General features: G+C 36.4%; 1 protein-coding gene across 1 annotated transcript in view; it reads right to left on the bottom strand.

Moving 5' to 3' along the window:
* Window positions 1-99: 99 nt before the first annotated feature.
* CLVS2 (clavesin 2) overlaps window positions 100-23,885 on the bottom strand; it is a 55,733-nt gene continuing 31,947 nt past the window's right edge. Inside the window, exons 3-5 of the mRNA XM_032185428.1 lie at window positions 13,863-13,973; window positions 10,573-10,793; window positions 100-5,906 (exon numbers count right to left, since the gene is read on the bottom strand). Of these exons, the coding sequence (XP_032041319.1) occupies window positions 5,819-5,906; window positions 10,573-10,793; window positions 13,863-13,973 (420 nt within the window). The 3' untranslated portion in view covers window positions 100-5,818. The remainder of the gene's footprint in view (window positions 5,907-10,572; window positions 10,794-13,862; window positions 13,974-23,885) is intronic.

Below are 23,885 nucleotides of genomic sequence, written 5' to 3'. Positions count from 1 at the left end.
TTTCCATATCAAATACAAATCCTAATTAACCCCCACTGTTTGTCTGCTGTTCAGATAATGTCAATGCTGTGGTAGTGAACTCTCTGCTAACAGCAAATAGAAGTTTTGTAACACCTTTATTAGAGAGGATTTATTGTGTGTGACTGATTCTGAAACAAAAGAGCTGACTGACCAGAGTTTGGTAGACAAATACTTTGGCCATGTTTTAACATAAACAATGTGCCATAAGGAAGCATCAACATCTTCCCTTGTTCCCTCTGTTTTGCTTATACACAATATTTCCTTCCCAGTTGAATTCCACAGCAATAGCACCAACTCGGGTTTTGAACTCACTGCAGAAAGTTTTTTTTTTATTATTTTTAACTCATATCATATGAGTTTGGTATACCTGCCATCAATCAAAACAGTATATACACACAAAACACTGGAGAATGAATGACAAAGTAGTGGGAGCTTTTGACCTATGTCTCAACTGCACCAATGCCCAGCATACCACTAGTTGTTATTTTTTAACAGCAAAATCATATTGCAAGTTGTGCATTCAAACAGGGGTCAATGTCATTTTTTTGCAGATACAGACCCATATGAAGGAAACAAATCAAGGTCTCAAAATCTGATATGAAAAAATTCCCACACAACTGAAAGTTGAAATACAGACTAAAGGATATTTCCAGGTTAATATGCTAAATACAGACCCTTGACACAGCATCATTGAAGGTTACAAGGCAATACAGGATGTGGGGTCCTACCTACCTAGCCTGCACTTTTGAGGTCATTTCAGGATGCCTTTAAATTAAATGCCAATGTTCCCTGTATAATTAATAGGACATAAATACGTTTCAAGGCCCTTAAGAGGAGATCGTCCCTTGCCAAGTTCAGAGTTCTCTGTCAGGCAACCAGGATGTGAAGTCTTCGTGATCAGGTCTTCAGAATTAATTTATATTTTTTCCATCACTTACATGGAGAACAAAGGCATTGCATTTTGGGGACATACCCTTTTTACCAATTCCTCAGCAAAAGGCATGTACATTCAGATATAGCTCAAACAGACCATCTCTGTTTTGTAAAGGGCTCAAGCTAAAATATTTAGGGTTTTTCTAAGGAAACTAGTCATGACTGAATCAGCAGCCAGACATTGTTTTCATACAAGATATTTTCTCTCTTTGAGTTCAAACTAGTCTAAGTGATTAAAGTGTCACTTTTGCCATACATAAACTTAACACAAATGTCTTTTATTGAGATTTGAATATATCTAAGTGGCTGTGTTTCTATTTTGCTACCTGAGAAATGGGATAACTATTATTTTCTTGATTTCATAGTGTGAAACCAAGAAAACTTTGAACTTTGTGGATGAAAGTACTATTTGCAGCACCACAAGTCCATGCTCTAAAGCTACTCACAAAATGCCTTTCATTAAAATGACATTACCAATCATAGCCAACCATGTGATTTTTTGGTACAATGCTTTGAGACCTTTTCCCTTGTTTTTTGTTTTGTTTTGTTTTGTTTTGTTTCGCACTGACATTCATCTTACATATTTGTCCCAGTACCCAATGTTGTTGATAGTTCAAAAGTACTTTCCCCAGAGGCAAATAAAGATTATCATCCCAGCCCCAAAGAATATTTTAATATTCTAAACAAAATTCTGAAGCCTTATTTCTCTCTTGCACGCTCTTCCAAACATGACTTTTTCAAAAATCTGAACAATTACTTACATTGATAATAACAGAAAAAGTATAATACAGGGACATGACCAGAGCTTATTGCAAAATGTTTCCCAGATAATTCTAAATGGTAGAATTATTACTCTTGGCAAGAGTACTTTTTCATTTCCCAAAGAGAGCAGGTAAATCATAAATACATTAACAAAATACTCTCAAATTACAATTTTATCAGGTATTGTGCTTAGGCTTTGCTGTGATTTGTTTAAATGAGAAAAAGAACATTCTATGTAATCTACTGAGTAAAAACAATTCCTTAAGAGAGACACAACTGAAGCAAAACTGCTCTTCCACACATCAATGCAGCTGACTTCTTGAGGTACCTTCTACTCCTATTTTCTTTAATTTTGTGTTTTGCTTATGTACACCTCTGTAAATATCCTTTGTGTCTAGGCATAGTATGTTTGCAGAGTGCAAAACATCTTTTTAAATATGCTATACAATAAATTTACACTTCTGTAAAGACATATTAAAGCTATTTTACATTTAATAACTATTGGGAGCCTGCATGTTTATTGGAGCTTAGAGTGACTGATTACCTGTCTTTATAAAGCCAATAGACTTGTACATCTGTGATTACAGGACCAAGTCTTTGAGCATGAAAGTTTCCATGACCCCTCCATATATTTTCATTCAAGTCTTTCATGAAAGAAATACTGTTTAGGGGAACATTTGGGGATCTTACCAAAGGCATAAAACTATTTTACACTTTTCCTGTCCTTTATTTATTTATTTGTTTGCTTATTTATTTATTTATTTTACTTAGCTGCTTGGACAGGTGTATCAAGTCTTTCCACTAAGTTCCTCATATTGCAGGATTATTTTTTTGATATGCATATCAGCATGCATAAGCACAACAAGATTTATTCTACCCAATATACATCAAAGGTAAGAAATAGAAATGACCTTCCCAAGCATCTGAATTCTATTTTTAGCACTTCAATTCTGCTATAAAATTCAACATCAACTCCTACAATAATAAAGATTGGAAAAAGTTTTCAGTCCAAATTTTGGCTATTAAAAATTGACCTACGTATAATGATTTTCTACAGGAAGCAAGGGAAAGGAGTAAACCCATTATGTACTCTAATGAGAGAAATTTCTCTAAAAGAGAAATGTCTTCAAAGAATACTGAGAGCATGTGAAGGATAATTATTTTTCTTACCCATTTTCAGATTCTCATCCACTATCACAACTGCAGTTACAACTGCAAGAATTTGTTTCAGTGAAATGAAAACTGCAGCCAAGAAGACCTCTATCCCAACTCTTTAACAGTGAGGATCTTACTGAGAAAGTACTTTTGTTCTTGGTGAAAGATGAGGACCCAGTTAAGCAAATTTCTAGTATATCCTACTTTCGTTATCTGAAAATAATATATTAATACTCATTACTGCAAGCTGAACTCAGGCACCAGAAAACATTACATAAATTACAGATAAATGCATAAGTAAAGGATTCACAAACAAAACAAATTTATCAGCTGGTGTGCAGAAGCTTCATACAATTGAGCAGGTATATTTTCCTACAAAGATACTCCATCAGGATTTAAGAGGCATTTTCTGACCAGACAGCCAGTGTACTCTGCAGTCAGCATTGTGCTGGTTTACACCAAGGTTTGGCTCATGTATACAAAAGCATCCATGAAGATTTTGATCACCATTGACAAAGTTTGCATAAATGTGGAACACTAAAACCTGAAGCCCTTAAAGGAGAAAATTTCTATTGATCTGACAAGGATTTAAGAACCAGATCTATGGCAATACACAGTTCTACTAGCCATCAGCATGGGTATGTATAACATACGTTCAACTATGGCACTTACATAAACCCTAGAATTATATCTTACCTATACAACATGATGTTACAAGATTCATGAAAAACAGAACTGAATAAAATTGCTGATAAGAAATCATTGGTCTTTCAAGCCCCTCAAAGCACAGAAGTACTAATACAAAAGTTTTTACTACTGAAAACTTGTAGGATGAACTGCAAAAATGTAGGCACCTACAGTCCCCATGTGCACCTTCTGGAATTGTCTCTGACAAACACTTCTCCAGTTCAGGCTACATATCTTTTCCCTTTGCATTTCATAATATGCTTCATGAAAACAGAAACAAGAGAGTGGAAAGGTGATGACAAGATTCTGGAATATGATTGCATGTTGGGGCATACTCTACTTAGCAATGTTTCAAGAACAAGATGTTTATCTGCATGCTGCCTGAGCTAATCAAGGTTAATGCCAGAAGAGACTGGCTTGTCTTAGCACTGAGGAACACCAAAGTTGCCACCACAGGAGTTACAGCTAAATTCTGAGATGACACATTTCCAAGATTTCACTCTGCACTCTCTTAACTCTTTACAGCCTACTTATTCTTACATCTGTATTCTTATACCCTAGGAAGGAAAAGGTGACCTACAACCAGTAACTTTAAAACTTCAATGATCACTGAAGTAATAGAAGAAACTGTTTAAACCACAGAGTTTCAGAGGCAGGGTAGCTATGAGCTATTTCCTCCATTGTGGTCAGCTGTTGAGCATATTCTCAAGTAATCCCTGCATTGTCCAGATCATGCTGTTTCTATATCTCTAATTATTCAGATGTTATGGTGAGTATCCTGTGCCTTCTCATTCTGATTGCAAAGCTAAGTCCTAATAAGAAATGCATGGCTATTTTAAAGGATGTATTCTTGTCTCAGTATACAATAGATTGCACACACATCAGCACACAAAAAAGATGACACAGCCCCTGCATTTCAGCTGACTTAATCCCTAGAAAAAACTGTTGCCTTTTTGAGGTAAAATGTATTTTTCTATTATGGCACATGTTCAATATATACATTTACACTATAACCAAAACAAAAGTGCCCCAGAAACGTAGGCTGAGATGTTTGACTACAACTTAGTCATATTGTTTGGAGTGGAATGCCATTGCTCTATGGAAAGTTGTATTATATTATTCATGACATCATCTCAATATACAATCTATAATATATCTAAGTACATTGAATAGGTATGATTTCCTGTATAAACCTTCAGTGAAATATACTTGTCTAACAATGTAACCTTATAAGTTTGTCAGAGATTGGTAAAAATATATATATATGTATCCAAGTCTCCCAGTGCACAGGATTCAGTGCTTAACTTTTAAGCTCTGCTGTCAAGCTTTACTTTCAGATAATGGTTCTTACACTACTTTCTCATTCCAAGGGAGAACTGAATTCTGGAAAAATTCTTGACATGCATCCAAAATGCAAGAGAACTCTGTTATGGCCCATATTAAAACACCCAGATTAGGGTAACAAGCCAAGTTACTTGCAAACTGTAAACAAAATAGTTAAGGAAAAAAACCTCACAGACTCATATAGCCGAACAACAAAGCTGTCAAAGAGTTGGTTCCAGCTCATCTGTTATCTTTTTCACAATGCTACATGATTTATGTTATATCACAATCCTAAACCACAATGTTAGTTGGAAATAAATTCCTACATTGAGGAAATACTCAACTGGTTACAGCATCTCCAAGTTCTTATATTCCCTCTTTATCTTTGCACACTACATGAACATTGCAGAGAGAGAACAAAGCAGCAGTCAATATGTTAGCTGCAGTATGGCTTCCTACAAGAAGGACAACATTTAATTGGCTTTGATATTTTTCCTTGTCCAGTATGTGTTTCTCTATGTGTATACACGCATGTGTGTGCACACATTTTCTTCTCTTTTGTATGGTGTACTTCAATGATATAATTAATAGTCATTTATTTCCATCACATTTCCTTACCATAACTTACAAAGTCAAAGTGGAGGATTATATCATATTTACAAACAAGTTGGCACTTACAGAATAAATTATTGATTCCTTTTTTATTATTATTATTTTATTCTATTTCCTTTTATTTTATTTTCCTTCTTTCTCCTCTTCCTTTTCACCCCAGGGCATCCAGAATTCAGGCAGAATAGTAAAGCCTTCTGCCCGTTTCCATTATGCTACATTAATGTGAGTAAATAGGATTCCAGCTGGTACACTCCTTCCTGATGGTTTGCTTGTTGCTGAGAGGCAATGCCTTCCACCTCAGTTCATGCCCGATGCTCAGGAACTGTTAGTCAAGGGAAAGCAAAGGTTGCATGTTTTCTTCCTCATTCTTATCCATGCGTTTTAGCACCCCAGGATCCACCACGGACTGAGACCTGCAGGAGGGTAACATGCTTACTTAACATTTCCAGATGAAGACAAATTAGGGTAAATCTCAGCTCTCGTTTGTTTAGTTTCATTTCTGCCAGAGCTTAAAAATGATGATACAGGTACTCTGGGCACCTGATCATCACAAATGGTCAGAAAATACGTTCAAGAAGTGATTGCATGACTTTAAAGGGCTCTGTGCTGTTTTGTGGAAATAGGAGTAAAAGGCAGAAAAAACAGCTCCTCTTTTCTCCTGTGAAGCACTGAAGAAGAACACATTCTTAGCACACGATAGAGGGCAAACTAAGCAGTCTTTTGTACTGATGTAAGCACTAACCCTCTCTACCAGAAGGCTATATGGCAGTGGGCTTGTAAAGAAGGTGTAATTCAGCCACCCAGATGGAAAATGGCATGCTGCAATTAGTGGCACAGAATTAGTTAGCTGGAAGCATATTTGCTCCTTTTCCAAAAGGCCCTTAAATGCAACAGTGTGTATTCCTAAGACAACCCTGGGGAACTCTGCCATGGCCAGCAGGATTTCTGGAGCAGTGGACACATCTGTCAAACTCACTTGTCAGCTCAACTAAACACAGCAGAGAAGGATGGCAAAAGGGCTAGTTCAATGGTGATTGTAAACTTTCTCCAAATTCTCTGATTCAGCACAGAAGCGTAACACTGGTACTGATATTCTTCAACAGCCATGTGTGAGAGAGAAAGAGGAAATCTCAGCCTCCAGCAAAGTCAAAATGCTCCATTAGAAACAAAGTCTGAAGTGGTAAGAATGGGTTTCACATCACATATGTCACAGCTTGTCAAAAAATAGGCACTTCTAGGGTACAGTAAAAGAGACCTTTGTTAGATGTTTCTTTTAAAGTAAAATGAGTCTCACACTAGAAATGTGTATATCTCTTCTTTTCTATAAAAAGGACTTGACATGGCTAGAGTATGTGTACATCACTACAATGTAGGCATGAATTTTTGATCAGAAGAACACTGGGACTGCAACACTACTACAGATTTGCCCATTTGCCAGACTACAGCACAGAGAAAAATCTTTACAAATTCTGATCTCTCCTAACATGAATAAATGCAGTCAGTAACCCATTCTCATAAACTGGCACCATCCACTGAAACCAATGAATGAGGCTGATAACAGGAGATTATTTGTCTTTTTCTCAAAAATTATAAAGAAAACCTTTAAAACACACAAAAAAATCTGAATCAAACCTTACACCAAAAATTTACATATAATAACAATACAATTGTTATTTTCAAATAACAGTTATCACATTATCTTCCTGATGCTAAAGTCAAGAAAAATAGCTTTAAATATCTTTTTTTTTTTTTTTTTTTTTGTGATATACATGATTTATTTATTTTTAGGACTGTACAATAACACCCATCTAGAATGTTAGTTAATCAGGCAGAAAGCTAAACCACTGAATTAAGAACACTTTTTTTTTTTTTTTTTTAATTTTGTCTCCACAAGGCACTGTGCAAAGTTGGTTGACATTGCTGGTAGGAAGCTGTACTCATGGAAAATCCAGTTCAAAATAAGTAATGCCGTAGAGCATGCTAATTTCAAAGAATTCTTATTTGTATGTAATAGGAGTACTAACAGGAGACAGAGCTTTCTCCTATGCTGACAACGTTTGAGTAACCATTGTTTCCAGTTATCTGGGGAACTGAAAAGGAGACAAAAACTATACACCTGGCCTCAAATTTCCAGGGAGGGAATTTTGACCATAAATTCCCTGGGTACCCAAGCTTCTCAGTCCCAAGACAGATGTGAAAAAGAAACTGCACAAAGCCTGATCATATGGCTTGCAAGCTCAGGAGCTCAAATACCTTGTAGAAGAAGAAATAGCTTTCATTTTAAATTCATTTTAAATCAACATTTACTGTCATTCCATTCAACAGCAATTTATGTGTGAAGGCACTCAAAATATTTGTACCTTCTATTTACATCTCCCAAATAACTTTAACACATTGCTGAATAAATTCTCACAAATCATAGTAGGACAGAGCTGTAATGCAAAGTCCCATTGCAAAGGTGAGTAACCAAAGCCACACATGGATACATTGCAAAGTTGGTCAAAACAGACATCGACCCTGTGTAGTTAGCTGAGAGCAGGATGCATATCCCTGCAGCTGCAGCTGGTGCCTCAGCTGTGATAGCCTTGTGTGGACAAAGCCACAGACTATATACATGATTGCTGAGACAGATGCAATAGTGCCACAACATGAACATGTTCTTCTAGGAGGTCTGTGTTTCTGGTTTCTTTTTTATCTCAACCACACTCCTCATGCTCAGCCTTTCCTTCAAGCAGAGGTCATCCAATTCACCCAAAGGTCAAGGAGTTCTGAAAGAACTTCAGTGGTTCACATGGGGGCAGAAATGAGTAACAAAGAAATGAACTCTTAGCAGGATCTGGGTTTAAGAAGGATATTGTTCCAGAGCAATAAATTATAATTCTAAAATGCCAAGCCAAATTAAACAAGATAATCGTTGGAGACCTCCTACACCCTTGTGAAATTTGGTCTGTGAAGTCAAGCACTTTTCATTGATTTAATTCATGGTTTTTAGATGTTGTTCTTCTGCAGTAATGTATCACATTTAGTGTGGTTTTAAGCCAAGAGAAACATAATCCTTCAGATGCCAAATTCAAGTTAAATTTAAATGGAATTGATTTATCTATTTATACCTTAACTTTTCTATTTCTACTTTATCACAGTCTGTGCACTTAATATAAGAAAGTATTGGGACTTTCTGTTCAGAATCTTACTACCACTCCCTTCTATTTGGTACTAGCACAGTAAATCTGCTTGGTATCTTTTATATCCAGCAACTGGGAAGGAAGATTTCAGCAAGCACTGCAGATATGCTAACTGAAAATGAATATGAAGAAGGTGAGAAAATTTCATCTGAATATAATGCAGATACAATTTTCAACATGCTTATTTTCTGCAATAGGCCTCCTACTGTGTCAGCTAACCCAGACTGAAAGAATATCTGGTAGTAAACTGCAGATTAGAAGTTTACACTGAAGTGTAATTCTGCATGAAAGACTTTTTAACCACAAGTTAAATGGGAATAATATGTGTGCTTTCTCCTCTTAAGAAAGTATGAAGAATTTGTCAATCCACTGCTTTTCTACTACACTTTTCCAGAATAGTCTGGGGATTTGCTGCATCCTTGAATGAGGCAATTTCCTTTCATTAATTCCTTTTGCATCAGTAAGACTTCAGCATGTTAGCTCCTATATTCCATTTTTTCTTTCTTCTTTCAGTAGCTTCTCTACTGTTTATAATTCTTGTATATTGTGCAAATCATATATAAATGTATTGCTCACTTCCCCTCCACCTCTTCCCAGGCTATTCACTTTCCCATTTTCTTCAATGCTTGTATTTCATTTTTTCTCATGGATTCAAAATCTTCTTTAACTTCTCCTTGTCCTATCCTAGTTCATTCACAGCCAATCTCTTGCTATTTCTCATTTTCAAGGTTTTACAGATTTTTTGATACAAAATCTTTAAATTTCACTGTTCTGTGGAGTTTTTTTTGTTTGGTTGGTTGGTTGTTGTTTGTTTGTTTGTCTGTTTTTTAATTATTTTATTTCTACAGCAATATCCTGTTGCCTCTTATTTCCTAAAAAAATTATCTCTCCTTCAAACTGCACTGTCCTTCCAAATCTGAGATATTCACTTATCAAATTTATTTTCCTAGCTGATGATTCTCAAAATATTTTCTCCTGTCTGATCTGCTCCAAGAGTCTCTCTCCTTTTTACATCAAATACCATCTCCTTAAACTGAATTCTTAAGTTAACATATTTTGACTTACTTTGAAAGACTTTATATATAAAGTTTTCTGCCCTGTATGGTCTCTGATTCATTGCTAAGCTTACCCCTTACCCACTATGAGCTGCACACTGACTTTTGCTGCCTTACTCAGCCTTTTTTACCCTGTTGTAAATTTTTCCTTTCTCTTCTACTAGCCTTTCTCTTCTGCTGGCCAGAAGGCTGGACCAGATTCACCTCTCCCACATGAATAACCTCTCTGCTTCCATAGTTACAGTAGATGTAACTAACCTCTCACCATATTTTGATTTCGAATGGTAAAATACAGCAAGTAATTATACTGCGTCTCCTCAAGGAGAAAAACATCTTAATTCAGGAAGTTCGCCAGAACTGAGAGCAACAATTGGCACTAATTTTGTCCTGGTTCTCCTCATTACTTTTTTTTTTGTTGTTGTTGTGTGCAGTCACTGTGACAGGTCAGGCAGTGCAAATGGCTGGCATTTACACTGGCTGTACATACAGCCTGTATGTACAGGCTGGCATACATCAGGCACTGGAAAATGAGGTGGAGAAAGGCAGGAGTTATCATCCCTCTCCAGGTGGACAACTGGTCCCATCTCATCCTCTGCACTGAGTCTCATTGGCTCTCTAATACTTGATGTAAGCTGGGGTGGGATATCAGCTTATTCCAAACAGTACTGTATACACTACCTATTATGGGCTATACTCAACAGCAATCTACTTAGGGGAAAAAAAAAAAAAAAAAGTCCTTATACACAATAAGCTGAGGAAACTACCTACAGCTTCATAAAACAGGAGGAAGGCAAATGTTAACCTCATGGTGATACTAGAAGATGATGGTACCTTTAACCCACCTTTTCATGGACTTAGGAGAGAGATCCTTTTCTATATCTTTTGTGGGAGCATTGAAGGAGTCTACATTGCATTCACTGTCATCATCATATTCATGGTCTAGCAGTGTTCTTGCCCATGTCCCCATGTCATAGGGGGGCAACATTCCTCCAAACTCTGAAGGCAGGATCTCAGGATGTATTAGCTGATGTAGACTGTTGAGGTTATTACCATGCAGGAATATCTGTATGTGCATAAACGGGTAAAAACAAAGCAGTATCACAACAATCATCAAAGTTCAAATTACATCAGCATTATTACAGGATATTTTACGGTTTCAGTATTCTGACTGTGTTGGACTAACAGCAGTGGCCACCAAGGCACATAATGCCTCTGCCTTAAGTACAGTCAGACTGCATTTGCAAACTAGCTGATTAAAGCATAAGTGACTTAAAATGTCTGCAAGACAAGGGGTCTAAAGAACTAATTTCAAGTAACTAGACAGACTGAAGACTAGACAGAGTGCTGACATTTTGTAATGTGTTTTCCTTAAACTTTGTATTAATTAATAAAGTACATAAATTAATTACATTAATAAATAAAATCACCATTCTTTCTATATATTAAGGACTTGCTGAAAGTATTGACTTTCAGCATCTGGCCTTGAGTCCTATGAAAAATAAGATAAATAACAATTTAATGAAAAAGATTTTCTTCCTTTATATGATACCACAACTAGCTACCATCCTTACTTGACAATATATAAAGTAAGTAATACCAATAAAATAATCTCTGTGACCACAAGTGAATAGTTGATGCAGTACTTAATATTGTCTATCAATGTTTTCATTGACTGAATTGTTTTCAAATATGCTTTACTTTTATATAGATAAAGTGTGTATAGAATGCATATGTAAACTCATATTTATACTTCTATTTATATTTAAACTCATCTTTTCTCCTCAGAGATCTGCAACATGTGATAGATGAGCACTAGAAACAAAGCACCTCTGGATTTCAATAGCCTTCTCCCACTTCAGAGGACTTGCAGAACTTCCACTAAAAGGAAATACCTGCTCTTGGGCTTGGCTATACAGAAAGCTCACAGTAGTTATTACCAGCTTAGCAAATGAACCAGGATTCACTTCAGGATTCACTTCAGGCACTAGGAGAAAGTGTCATGGCACAGTTCACATACATATGGTTAAATTTCTTTTATCTCTAGAAGAGACTCACTTCATCCATGCTGCTCACTGGTCCTTATCAAAAGGACCTGTCCAAATAGGATGGCAAGGACCAGAGAGTAGCATGGGTCCTTTAGGACCGGGCATTGTGTAAGAAGGCACCAGCTGGCACCAGCCAATGACATACCAGCGAGTGCCTGTACAATCAAACAGCAGCAATAGCAGTGCCCAGCACTCTTTTAATTTACTAGTGCAGAAGTAGCCAGAAAGGCAAGGTAGGATGTTGCCTCATAACTCTGTCTTTTGCTCCCCATGGGGCAAGCAGGGGTCTACACACAGACATATCAAGTGCTACCAATTCACATCCCACTTCACATGGCAAGGACTTCTCTGGACAGCTGTATCCCTAGAATGATTTATCCACAGTTAAATTCAAAGGGCAGAAAGACAAGAACACCAAATATATGCTTGTCTTGTATTTTAGCCTACCTTCCAGTCAACTGCAGATACAGGAAGCTTAATATAAACATGCAAACCCAGTAATATTCTTCTGTCTCAGAAAGGAACATATCCTTGTGTGAGGGAACAAATATTCATGGCATAAGTAATTTGGTTTACCATGTCATTCAAACTGAATGTTTCACTTTTTAGCAATTACTTTTATACATACCTAGTACTACATTCATCTGAATATAATTGTCAGTTGTAAATCTACAAGACTTATTCAAAAAATGCAAAAATAATTCAGGATAAATACAATATAAATAATGAGATCCTAATAAAATTATGAAAATAATTCTGTGTGATTTTTTTTTCCGTGATTCTTTTTCTTTTTTTCCTTCTTTCTTTCCTTCTTTCTTTCTTTTTCTTCCTTCCTTCCTTGCTCTTTTCCTCTCTTCCCTTCTCTCTTCTTTCCTTTAAGCTGCTTTTATTTTTAAGAGGTGGTCATAGCTTTCATAGCTTTCACATTTTGAAAATAAATTTTGAACTCCAAATAAGTATTTAACGACCTGATTCAGAATTGACAAAACAGTTGTAGAAAGTTAGCTTTTCTATAAATATAAAATACAGATTCAGGCATCTTAATAAAAATGTAGATACCTAACTGATAAGCACTTACATTCAACTACCTTCCCACTTTTAATCTTGTAACACACACAGGAGCTTTACTTTACTCCCTGGTTATGCATATGCAGCGCTTGACTTAAATAGGCCTCAAACATATCTGGCACTGTAATGTTCTTTGTTGAAGCTCTGGTTGGTGGAGTGCAACTGGATCCTGAAGAATGAGCATTCATTTGCATATTTATAACAGATATTACATAAAAGCTTTTGTGATCTATAGTTCAAAATGCCAGAGACCTCTCAAGCATAATCTGTCAGCAAAAAACAGCTAAACACCAAAAATTATTGTGGCCATGTGGTCTGTGTTTGAGGAAAGAAAATAGAGTTCCTTAGAGAGCTGACCCCATAAACAAACAAAAACAAAAATCATCATATTCTTTTCAGTGGCTTTGTATGCAACGTTGATTGTGTTTTCCTGGATGACAAATTTCCTGTTTCTGAAATAATAACTTTCTATGTGTTATTACCACCAACCTCTAATTTAATTGTACTGATGCAAATGCTGCAAAGTAAGCAACATCTGAAAGACTGCTCATGCTCATGCATGCACACATATTTCCTTTTATTGCCTTTCATTCAAGTCACTATGTACAAGTTCCTATGTACCAGCTGTGGTTTTTAGATCATGCTAATGTCAAGGAAATCAGTAGGAAAGGACTTGGTACTCACTAACTCTGTCATAAAATGAAAACATGAATAATTTTAATTTTTATTGCAATTACTTTCTTATAAAAATTACAATGTTGACAGTATTTTTATATAGCCCAGGAGAAAGTATATGCTTGTGTGTAAAAATACCTTTAAGTACACAGCTTGACTGTGTCCTTGAAGGATAAATGTGTGTTTGTCTCTAAAATGGGTAAAGATGCTCTTTACAATGAAGATGCATTTAAACACTTTCCACCGATAACAAGCTGGTATATTGTGCATATCTACTTAATTTACGGCATGATACAACTGCTTACTACAATTGCCAGGTAATGGAAAATTAAACAGAAGAATACCCTTTTTCTTGTCTTCTCCTTTAAAAAGGGCCGTATAACTGTGTAGAGGGCATGGATATACCATGGTTGATTGACGAAATGTATTCCTCCAAAACGAGCTGGAAAACTGTCCTGTATGTCACAAAACAAAAACAGGCAATGTAAGTTAAATCATAACAGAAGTCTCACATGCATCAAATCATTTTTGTTATGCTGAATGCTTTAATTTTCATAATAAGCCTTAAAGGAGAATAAATGTTCTTCAAAACCATGTCCTCTCAGTAGTGTTCCAGCCTTCCATGTGAAGGGGGAAAAAAAAAACTCCAGAAATGTTTAAAACATCTATGATTTTTCCATAATCCAACTATACAATATATTTTTTTCCTTCCCACTTCTATGGAATTTTATTCACTGTATTCATTTATCTCTTCCAGTGTCACTAATGAGCACTGGAAATGTCCCTCATTTCCACCTTAAAAAAGCAGGTGTAAATCTAAACTACCAGTCAAAGTGTCTCCAATATTATTTATATTTCATAAAACTGAGAATGCATTAGATATTGTGCATAAACTGTTGTGTAATATCCATGACTGTAATTCTTCTTACGTTGTGAGAGGCCTGGGAGCTTAAATTTAAGGATAGAATATCTGTGTTGAAGCAATAACTTTTTTTTTCTTACTGAACACAAGGGGTAGATAACTCCCTCAGAAAGATTCTGATCAGCATTTTCAACTTCCAAGTGAAAAGAATATGTCAAAGGGCTTGTCAGTTTGAAGGGGACATCCTCTCCGTCCTTCAATACTATTTGGCAATAGCCAGATTCTTTACATATCCTCAGTTTGGTTTTGCTTGATTGATCATATGCTCAAACAATTCAAAAAGCTGCTGTTGTCTTCTGTGTTGCCTAGATTTACAGGTATCTAATTGATGCAAATCCCCTTATTGTTGGGTATACAGACTTATGAAATGAATGGCTTCTATTTGAACCCTTATTCAACAGGTGTTCCAGACAAGCCAACAATGGCAGTCACTTAGATCAAAACCAAATTTTCTCACAGCAGCAGCAATTCGTCTATCTGGCTTGACAATACAGGTACAGACAAGGACACACTTGCCAGCTATGACTTCTTTTGTGTGGCTGAAATAATGGCAGATTCAGGCCTGTGTCTGTGAGATCAGAGGCTCAGAAGGAGGAGATCAAATGGTTAGACAGGACGACAGGACCCTCTGAGCAAAAAGGTATATTTTTTTCTCCTCTGGAGACAAGACAGCAGGCCATGTAGAAGCATCCAACAGCGTAGACATAACACACAAAGTGTCATTTGAAGCCAAACTGCCCAACAAAAACAAAAACAAAAACAAAAACAAAAATCATAAGCACATAAGCATATATCAACCAAGACCTCTCAAATGAGAAAGGCAGGAACTGCAGGAAGGAAATCTTTAATGAAATGTTTCCAGACTGTAATATACTTTGAGAAGTGCATGTGTCAAGAAACCTCCTTAGTTCTGCAAGTGTGTACAGAGCTGCAGCAATAATGAAGCCTAAAGAGGCCATTTGCTCTTTTCAAAAGTACAGCAGGCATTCCTAACTCAGGGAGTCTTATCCATACAGAAGCAACATGACATGATGGAAAATGGCAGAATCAGAATAAGGACATCATTGTCTTGTACATGTGCATGTGCCTTGCATAGCACTGACACATGCAGACACACCTATACAAATCTAGTTTTCCAAAATCTCAATCTCCTTGATTAATACAGTATTGTCTTTTTTCCCACCTCTCTGTCACCATTTTATTGTGTGCCACCCACCTCTAAATTGTGATGTCTGTGTGGATTGAAACATGAAATATTTCCCATCAAGGAGGCAATACCTTAACAATATTCTGCAGACAGTATGACAGCTACAACAGACACCACCGACATCTCGCTGGTCACAGCTCAACAGCCAATGTGATTAACAGCCTACTTTACAGATTTTCTCCAGAACCATTTGATTAACAACAGCCTTGAAATTAAACAACCTTATTGGAAGATTGTGCTACTTGCTAAATGCCCAGTTCTTGTCAACACTGACTAAATGTCAAACAGGATGGTTGATAATTTCACATGTAATTCACCCTGTTCAATATCATAAATCCCCAAACACCATTTTGAGAACACAATCTCTGATATATGAAAGGTAGTAAATTATGTGCCTATCACAGGAACCCAATGAATCCATTAGGAAGGATAAATCTTTAGATGACACCTTAACCTTTAGTTGCAGGATATACTATTCATCTACAGAAGGTTGTGTTTGGTTTATTGAGGCTGCTACTCCAGGAAGGAAGCACAGTGTAGTGCAACATGCTGCACACAAAAAAGAACATACACTATATCTGCAGAAGACATCTTTTAATAGTTTCATCTAACTGTCCTTGAAGATATCTTCAGAATTAACACTGGAATGGTAACTGTGTTAAGGTTCATGGGAATCAAATAATAAAATAATATAATGCAGGTAATATGGAAGACAACAAAGTAAACAAGATATTCCTAATGATAGATAATGCCTTCCTGAATACTTTTATAAGCTTTTAAATTAATAGAAGTGTCCCTAAACTTACACGCACAAAGAAACTGAGTGTTTGCTCTTTATTGCTCAAAAAAATCCTCTCACAGAAACTGAGGACAATTTGTGAATAGGATCTCAATAACCATACAGACAGACTCAAAGGAGAGAGGCAGTGGTACTTATATTCTACTGTGTGCTCAAAATGGATGCTCTGTCAATACTTGGTGATATATGAAGATATTACATTTCTAAAAGATAAAAGGAGGGTCTTTAGGAAGTATCACTTTGACATTTCAGCTTGTCCTGCATCTTGGAATCCATTTACATGGACAATCACTAATATATCTGGAATGATCCTCAAATACAACATGGGACTTGGTTTTAAAACACAGTTTGTCTTGGTGTTTTTCAGCAATTCTAAATGTCTTTCCCAAAACTGACTAAGAATTTTGGGTATTTATCAATTTCTCATGCCCATTTTCAGAAGTACCTCCTGAAATATGAACTGTGAGAACCTCCAGAATTTAGACCCAGAAAGAGAAAGAGAGATTTGGTCAGAATGACCTAGCATTATCAAGAGTTCTGGGGCTTAGAATCAAATCAAATGATCTCCTGAATGCAGATAAAACAACAACAACAACAAAAACACCAGTCTCATCAGCATCTGATAAGAAAATAAAAAGGCAGAATAAGACACAACAGCCTCTGGAGAAACAGGTGTCAGAAGGTTGTCTGGCTCTTCTCAAATGTATCTGAGTTCTTCATTGGGATTTGCCAGACAGATGGCCATCCTACACAAACAGCAGGTAAGAATTTCTTCCAAATCACTGATTCTTACGTTATTTTTGTGGGTGGTAGTGGTGTTTTGTTTTGTTTTGGTTTGGTTTGGTTTAATGTAGATTAAGTCACAGGCAGGGTGGCAGTCACAACTGCCTTTGTAGACATATTGAATTTCAACAGAAAAACCTGTAATCCATGAATCATATGAATCTTACGAAAAAGATATCCCGTGCCAGAAAACAGTAACAAATGGAGATCAGCCATAAAGTAAGCCACACATTTGACTGGAAAAGTAACAAATCAAATGGGGTATTACCAAAATACACTGAAAAGACCTAGTTATATATACTCCATGTGTGGATTTTTTAGCATTTACAATAACCTCTAATGATGCAGAAGAGCACAACCTAAAGGTACTCCTGATGAACACGGGACATGGCAGTTCCACCACACCTGCAGGAAAATGGGTGGTTACAATTAGGGCCTGCAGTCCTTGTGATTCAACGTTTACAAGTGATAGTAAGCACCGGGGGGTCAAGGAAGGGGCAGGCCTCTACCCTGTTGTTTGCAGGACTAGGTGACTACCAGTGCATGGTAGTATCTGATCTTTTCTCTGATGTCCACAGACCAACTATGGAGAATGACCCCACACAAGCTACCTTGCTGGGTTTCCAATCCTGACAGTAGAGTTTTGCTTGCTCACAGCACAGCAGTTTTCTCTTTCTGCTTCACATAATATATATGACCTGTCTCTACCAGCTTCACTTCCAAGTAGCCAGCTGATGTTGCCTCTACCACCCACAGCACATGCTAAGAGACCACGTTTCCTCTTGCTGGACACCACATCCCACTCTCTGCTGGGTACAACCATGATCTTAAGCAGCTCTAAGGGTTTCATAGGGTTCTCTGCTCTCTGCTGAGACCTGAAGAAACTCTTTCTAAATTACCACTGAAAATCAGTCTTCTTAGTGGTGTCATTGTTGTTATTGTATTGATACAAATTTCCACTATTATCATAAAATAAAAATAAAAGAGCTTCTTCAAGCCCACAGTACTCTCCACTCTGAGTCCTGTGTCTACATTTAAATCTCTTAAGTCTACTCTTAGAGAATTGGCTCCCCCAGCTGAAATCAGTACTAACCTCAACTTTGTTTGCACATCCCTTAGAAGTGTAGTCTCAGATGCCACTGGGACCACTGCAAGCCCAGAGATTCACCCACAGCCCAGTCACATCATGACCTCAAGAGCACATTGCCTGTCACCTGCAAATAGCCACACTGGGCACGCTGTGTCGCATGCTAACACTGCTCTTGGGTACGTGTGCTCTGAGGTTATACCCAAGGGTTTCTTGTTCTTATGGGCAGTGAAACTGTTTTTGTGGGCAGCCTTAAGGCATCCTTCAAAGGGCTGTCTAGACTAATACAATGAACGCACTCACATGCTTTACTTAAGGCATTGTTTGAGTGCTGTGATGAATTCAGACTGTAGCATCTGCGGGCAACAAGAGACCACCATGTCCAAATTGTGAAAAATGTTTCTTCATAACAAAAATTACAAGTTCAAAGATACTGTATTAAATTATTAATATTGTAAAAGACATTTAAGAGTTATCCCTGAAGATAACAAATTCAGATCTCCTCCAGCTATTCAAAAAAGTCAGGCACTTCAGAGAAGAAAAAGAAAAAAAAAAATCATTATGATGAACCAAAACAGTATAATTGTAATGGAAAAGTCCCCAAGAAAGATACTGGAACATTCTACTTTCTATAAGAAATGCAAGATGCAGTGTGACTAAACTTATTTTTTAGCATTAAATTAAATTAAAGAGGAAACTATGGAAAATCAAAGACAAAAAAGCTCTAATTAGAAGATCAAACCTTCACTTCCTTGGTACTACAAGATTTAAAGTACCAGAGAAACCAAGAGTCACTGCTGTCCACACGAGAAAAGGAAACCACAGTCTTGCTCCCAAGCTGCAACTTTCACTGAAGGAATTAAAGAACAAGCCATTTCTAATACCAAGCTTCCTGCAGGCATCCATCCATGACAAGTGTAATTATAATGTCTCAAAACAAAGTAACTTGTGTGTCAAGACAGATCACCTATGTTCAAGACATGAAGTTAGACTAGGACTGTATGAAGTGGTATGGCAGGATGATAGAGAGACTGGGTCTAAATGAATTTGGACTGTTCAGTTCACAAAATACCAGAAGGCAGATACTATCTTTAAACACACTAGGGAGAATAAATAACAGGTAAAGAAAGACTCATTCAAAACAAAGACAACACTGACACCTGAACAAAAGAGAAAAAGGTCCACATGAGCACAGCTAGGCTGGAAAGTGGTAGAGAGATTTCAATCAACAAAAGTCCAACAAGTTTTGGGGAGAAATAAGCATCTGAGCTTATTTCCATAGAATCATAGAATATCCTGAATTAAAAGGGACTCACAAGGATTAACAAATCCAAGAGATGCTTTGAGGCGGAAATTACTAAATTATGAGGAAGCTGAGCTCCAGGTTGTCTGTAAAAACAGGAGACTTCATCTTGTGATCCTTCTGCTCCTCTGTCCTAAGCTCTTTAAGGTTTGGACCCCAAAAATTTGCTAATGTAAACATACTAGAGCAGATGGTTACTTCCAGTCTATTATAGCAAAAGTATTTCATTTTTCAGGTTTCAATGATGGTGAAATTTTCCTGGATCACTGAAATAGTTATAAAATCTAACGAAGCTGGATCAAAACTACTGTTCAATGATAGGGATATTGACTATGAGATTTCCTCCTATATGCTACAATTATTAGCTTTAACAATTTCCCTCTGTAGGATTATGGTGTTGTCCTCTCCTAGCTTAAGCTTTTCTTGTTTATTAAACAATATTAAACCATTTTCAAGACAAACTAAAAGTGCCTAGATAAATTTCTGTTACTGTGTTCAACTAAAAGAGCACTACCTAAAGGCAAATTGACATCATTCAGTGGCATTTCCACAAAATAAGATTTAATTATCTAGAACTGGATGTTGTCATTTTGCTAAGAAGCTTCCAGTGAGGCAATTTGACTTTTGGCAGTCCTCTTTTTCATTTGTATTAGTCATGTTATCTTACAGCTCATATAGAAATACGTTAAATTGAATGAACTGAGAACAGAGAGAGATGATATCTATCCAGTGAGAATATTGCTCTTTTTACTAAGTATCTGTTTTAATTTCAAATAATCTTCCATCTTTCATTTCAATATGCTACTCATAAAAATTATATATTGGTTAGATTAATTATGAGGAAAGGGATTGAAAAGCCATCTGACCACGTGTCTACACTATATATAAATATAATAAAATATAAAATCTACATGGATTTTATGTTTCCATTATTTGGATAAAAGGTTCAGATCACTCATTTGTTTTGAATTATATGGGCTTGATAAAGAAAATATTTTGCATAAAAGCTCTACTTTTCATTTGGAATTATTTACTTTTTAAAATTAACTTCAAGAGAATTTGGCCTGCTTTTTTATAAGAGTTTGAAGTTTCATTAGAAATTGTGTGAAAATCTTTTTTTTTTTTTTAAGTTGCTTGTTTTAACAAGGGGTTGGAGTTTGGGGTATTTTTTCCCCTTAGCTCATTTGTCATTTTGAACTTGGAAAAATGAATGATTTAATTTTTAAAAATAAATGAAAAATGCCATTTTCCAAGGAGAATTCTATTTTCAGCTGTAAACACTCTCTCTTTTTTAATTCTCAGTATCACTTCAACAGTCTGGAATATGTGATGATATTATAAAGGGAAAAAAAAAATTCAGAGTGTAATGATGTCCTCAAATTGCTAAAAACAGAAAAACAGTAAGAAACAGAGTAGAATAGGGTTTTCTATTCTTCTATACTGTTTTCTTTTCCTGTGATGAAAATCATTTTTTACAATAGGCAATTATCAGATGGTGATTTGTGCTATGGAAATTCCCATGGGGGAGAAAAATCCATTTTCCAGGCAGCTTGTGAATGTCTTATTAGATTAAGATTACAGATAAATGGAAAAACACTATACTGAAAACTGTGCAGTGTATAAATATAGCAACAATACTTTCATAATGCTGGTGGAATAGAAATAATTTAGGAAATTACTGTTCATAAAAAATGCCATATTCAAATTCCTGAAGAGAAAAGTCTTTGGCTAGGAACTGTGTACCAGAGAATGAAATGCCACACCAGCATCTCAGCTTCCGGTCCTTAAGTCACCATCCTTCAGTTAGGGAGGCTAACCTCATCTCCAAACAGCCCATGGTTTCTACTGAGACCACTGACTGCAGAATGACTGTCATGGTGCTTTTCATGATGAGGAAAGCCTCCCACAGCCCAAAGGCCATTCAAAGAGGAGCACAAATTGTCACAGATTGAAACAGATAGCTTCTGCCTTGTGCAGTGATCACTTCCAAATGTGAGTAGGTTAACAACTTATCTTGATTTCCCTTAGGGGAGCTACACCTATTTGTTCTGTGTAGTATAACCAAAACATGATCTCTTGTGTTATCTCACAGCTCCTTCATAGCAGAAGGAAGGGAAACCTTAAGAAAATGTTAGAGATGGAAAGAAACAATAAGAGAGCAGAAATCAGAGAAATAAGATAGAAATGAAAAACAGGAGATTAAATTAAAGTTAATTCAGAAAGAAATATAGAGAAATTACCATGATGCACAAGAGAAAAACATATTCATCATATTTCTTTTCAAAATTTGAACAGAAAGGCAGGGAAAGAGAAATGAATAGTGATCTTAAATGGAGGACACATTTTTTAATCACAACCCAAGACTGAAATGACTTTGAAAACCTAAACTCAAAATGGGTAACTAAATACCAAATCTTATGGCTTCCATGTAATTTCAGCTTATCATGCCAACTGACAATTTCCCAGAAGAACCAGAGCCTACCTGCAGATTTTTAATTCTGTTTTGTCTTCAGACAAAATTTGCAAGAAGCTACATCTGAATGATATACATCTGAATGATAAAGATGAAGCTACATCCTTAATGATATACCAGTAAACCTGTACAGTTGTTGGGGTGAAAAGTTCTGCAGACGGATAAGGTGTACAGAGATACTGCATAGAGACAAAAAAGCAAGTTTCCTTGTTGTGGCAGTTTTCAAGCAACACTGCGTAGCTTTGCAGTGCCAACAATTAACGATTGAGCTGAAAGATACCAATTCTCCAACCAGAATAATCACTTTTTCCCTACAAATAGAAAATTTCTAAACTGTTGCCTACATTTTTATTCTCCAAATTTCTCCAAGACATGCAACTCTTAGTTTCAGACAGGATGAATTAAAATTGGATTATCATTTTACCAGTTGCAATTAACAATAATACAATAGACTGAAAACTGCAGTGATTCAGGAGTTATTTCATGAACCACGTTTCCTCATACTATGAGAAATCAATCTTCATCACTGCAGTAGGCACTAAGAGCAGTAATCATTTTAGCCATCCAATATTAATCTGTCACTCTATGCAAATGAGAGTCCTGAGAATTGAACTGAACTGTAAAATTGGAGGGATAGTGATTTAAGAAAAATCAGCTGAGGACAGCCACTGAGATATAGAATGCAGCATAATTAAGCTTTAAATTACTAGGGAAATTGAAAAACTGACTAGAGATCCATTAATAAGTGTTATATTTTATTAAAAGTAGAGGTATCTTGAACTATGCAGCATACAAATTTTCAAAAGGTCAGTTTTCAACAGTGCAAAACTATTCCAGTTCCAAAGAGTGTTCAAATGTCTTCATCATAATATAGAATGGAGATTTATGTTAACCTTTCAGCTTTAAGAAAACCTCTGTCTGAACGGCCCAGCTATGCTTTAGCTTTGCTAAGGCACTTGAAAAGATATGGTTTCCTATAAGGTAAGTGAACCTCAGCTTCCCTCTTCTTCTGCACTCCTGAATGACTACTGATAGTACACACACGTAAAATTCTCCTGAGAGCCCAGGGAATTTCAGTATTGTTTGAGGGAGAACTGTCATTCTGGTTATTACTCTGGAGGATCGCAAATCACTGTTGTTGAATTCTAACTTCAGACATCAATTCCCTGTCTTTTTAAGTTATATGAGCATGGCTGTTTCTGTGTTAGTTGCTACAAAGGAAACTCTAACAGTAAAAAACAGAAGCTCACAACTGGGCAAATAAACTACTATTTATTTTATCATACATATCTAGGACACAGTTAATACACCTACTGTGCTATTATTGGCTCAATAATGAAAAAATGTGATGCTGATCTATCCTGAAATCACACTTGAAACTCTTGAAAATGTATGCCCAAAGGAGTTAGAAGATGAAAATTAGAAATACAGACCTCTTCTTGCTAAGACAGATGTGTAGCCCATGCGAATCTCTTCTCAGGAAGAGAAAATATCGATAGCCTCGTTCTATACTACATTAATACAGAAAAAAAAAAAAAAAAAAAGTGAGACCATCTGGAGTGCCAGTCCAGTTCTGGGCTCCCCAGTACAAGGCAGGCACAGGCACGCTGGAATAAGCCCAGCAAAGGGCCACAAAGATTATGAAGGTGCTGAAGCATATGACTTTGAAGAGAGGCTGAGAGAGCTGGGATTATCTAGCTTGGAGAAGAGAAGGATCAGGGGACATCTTATCAATGTATATAAATACCTGAAGGGTAGGTTCAAAGAGGACAGAGCCACGTTATTATCAAGGG

The sequence above is a fragment of the Aythya fuligula genome, chromosome 3, assembly GCF_009819795.1.
Source record: "Aythya fuligula isolate bAytFul2 chromosome 3, bAytFul2.pri, whole genome shotgun sequence".
In the NCBI taxonomy this organism is placed as follows: Eukaryota; Metazoa; Chordata; class Aves; order Anseriformes; family Anatidae; genus Aythya; species Aythya fuligula.
Note: the sequence above shows the minus strand (reverse complement) of the source record. Positions and strands in the feature narration are given on the sequence as shown.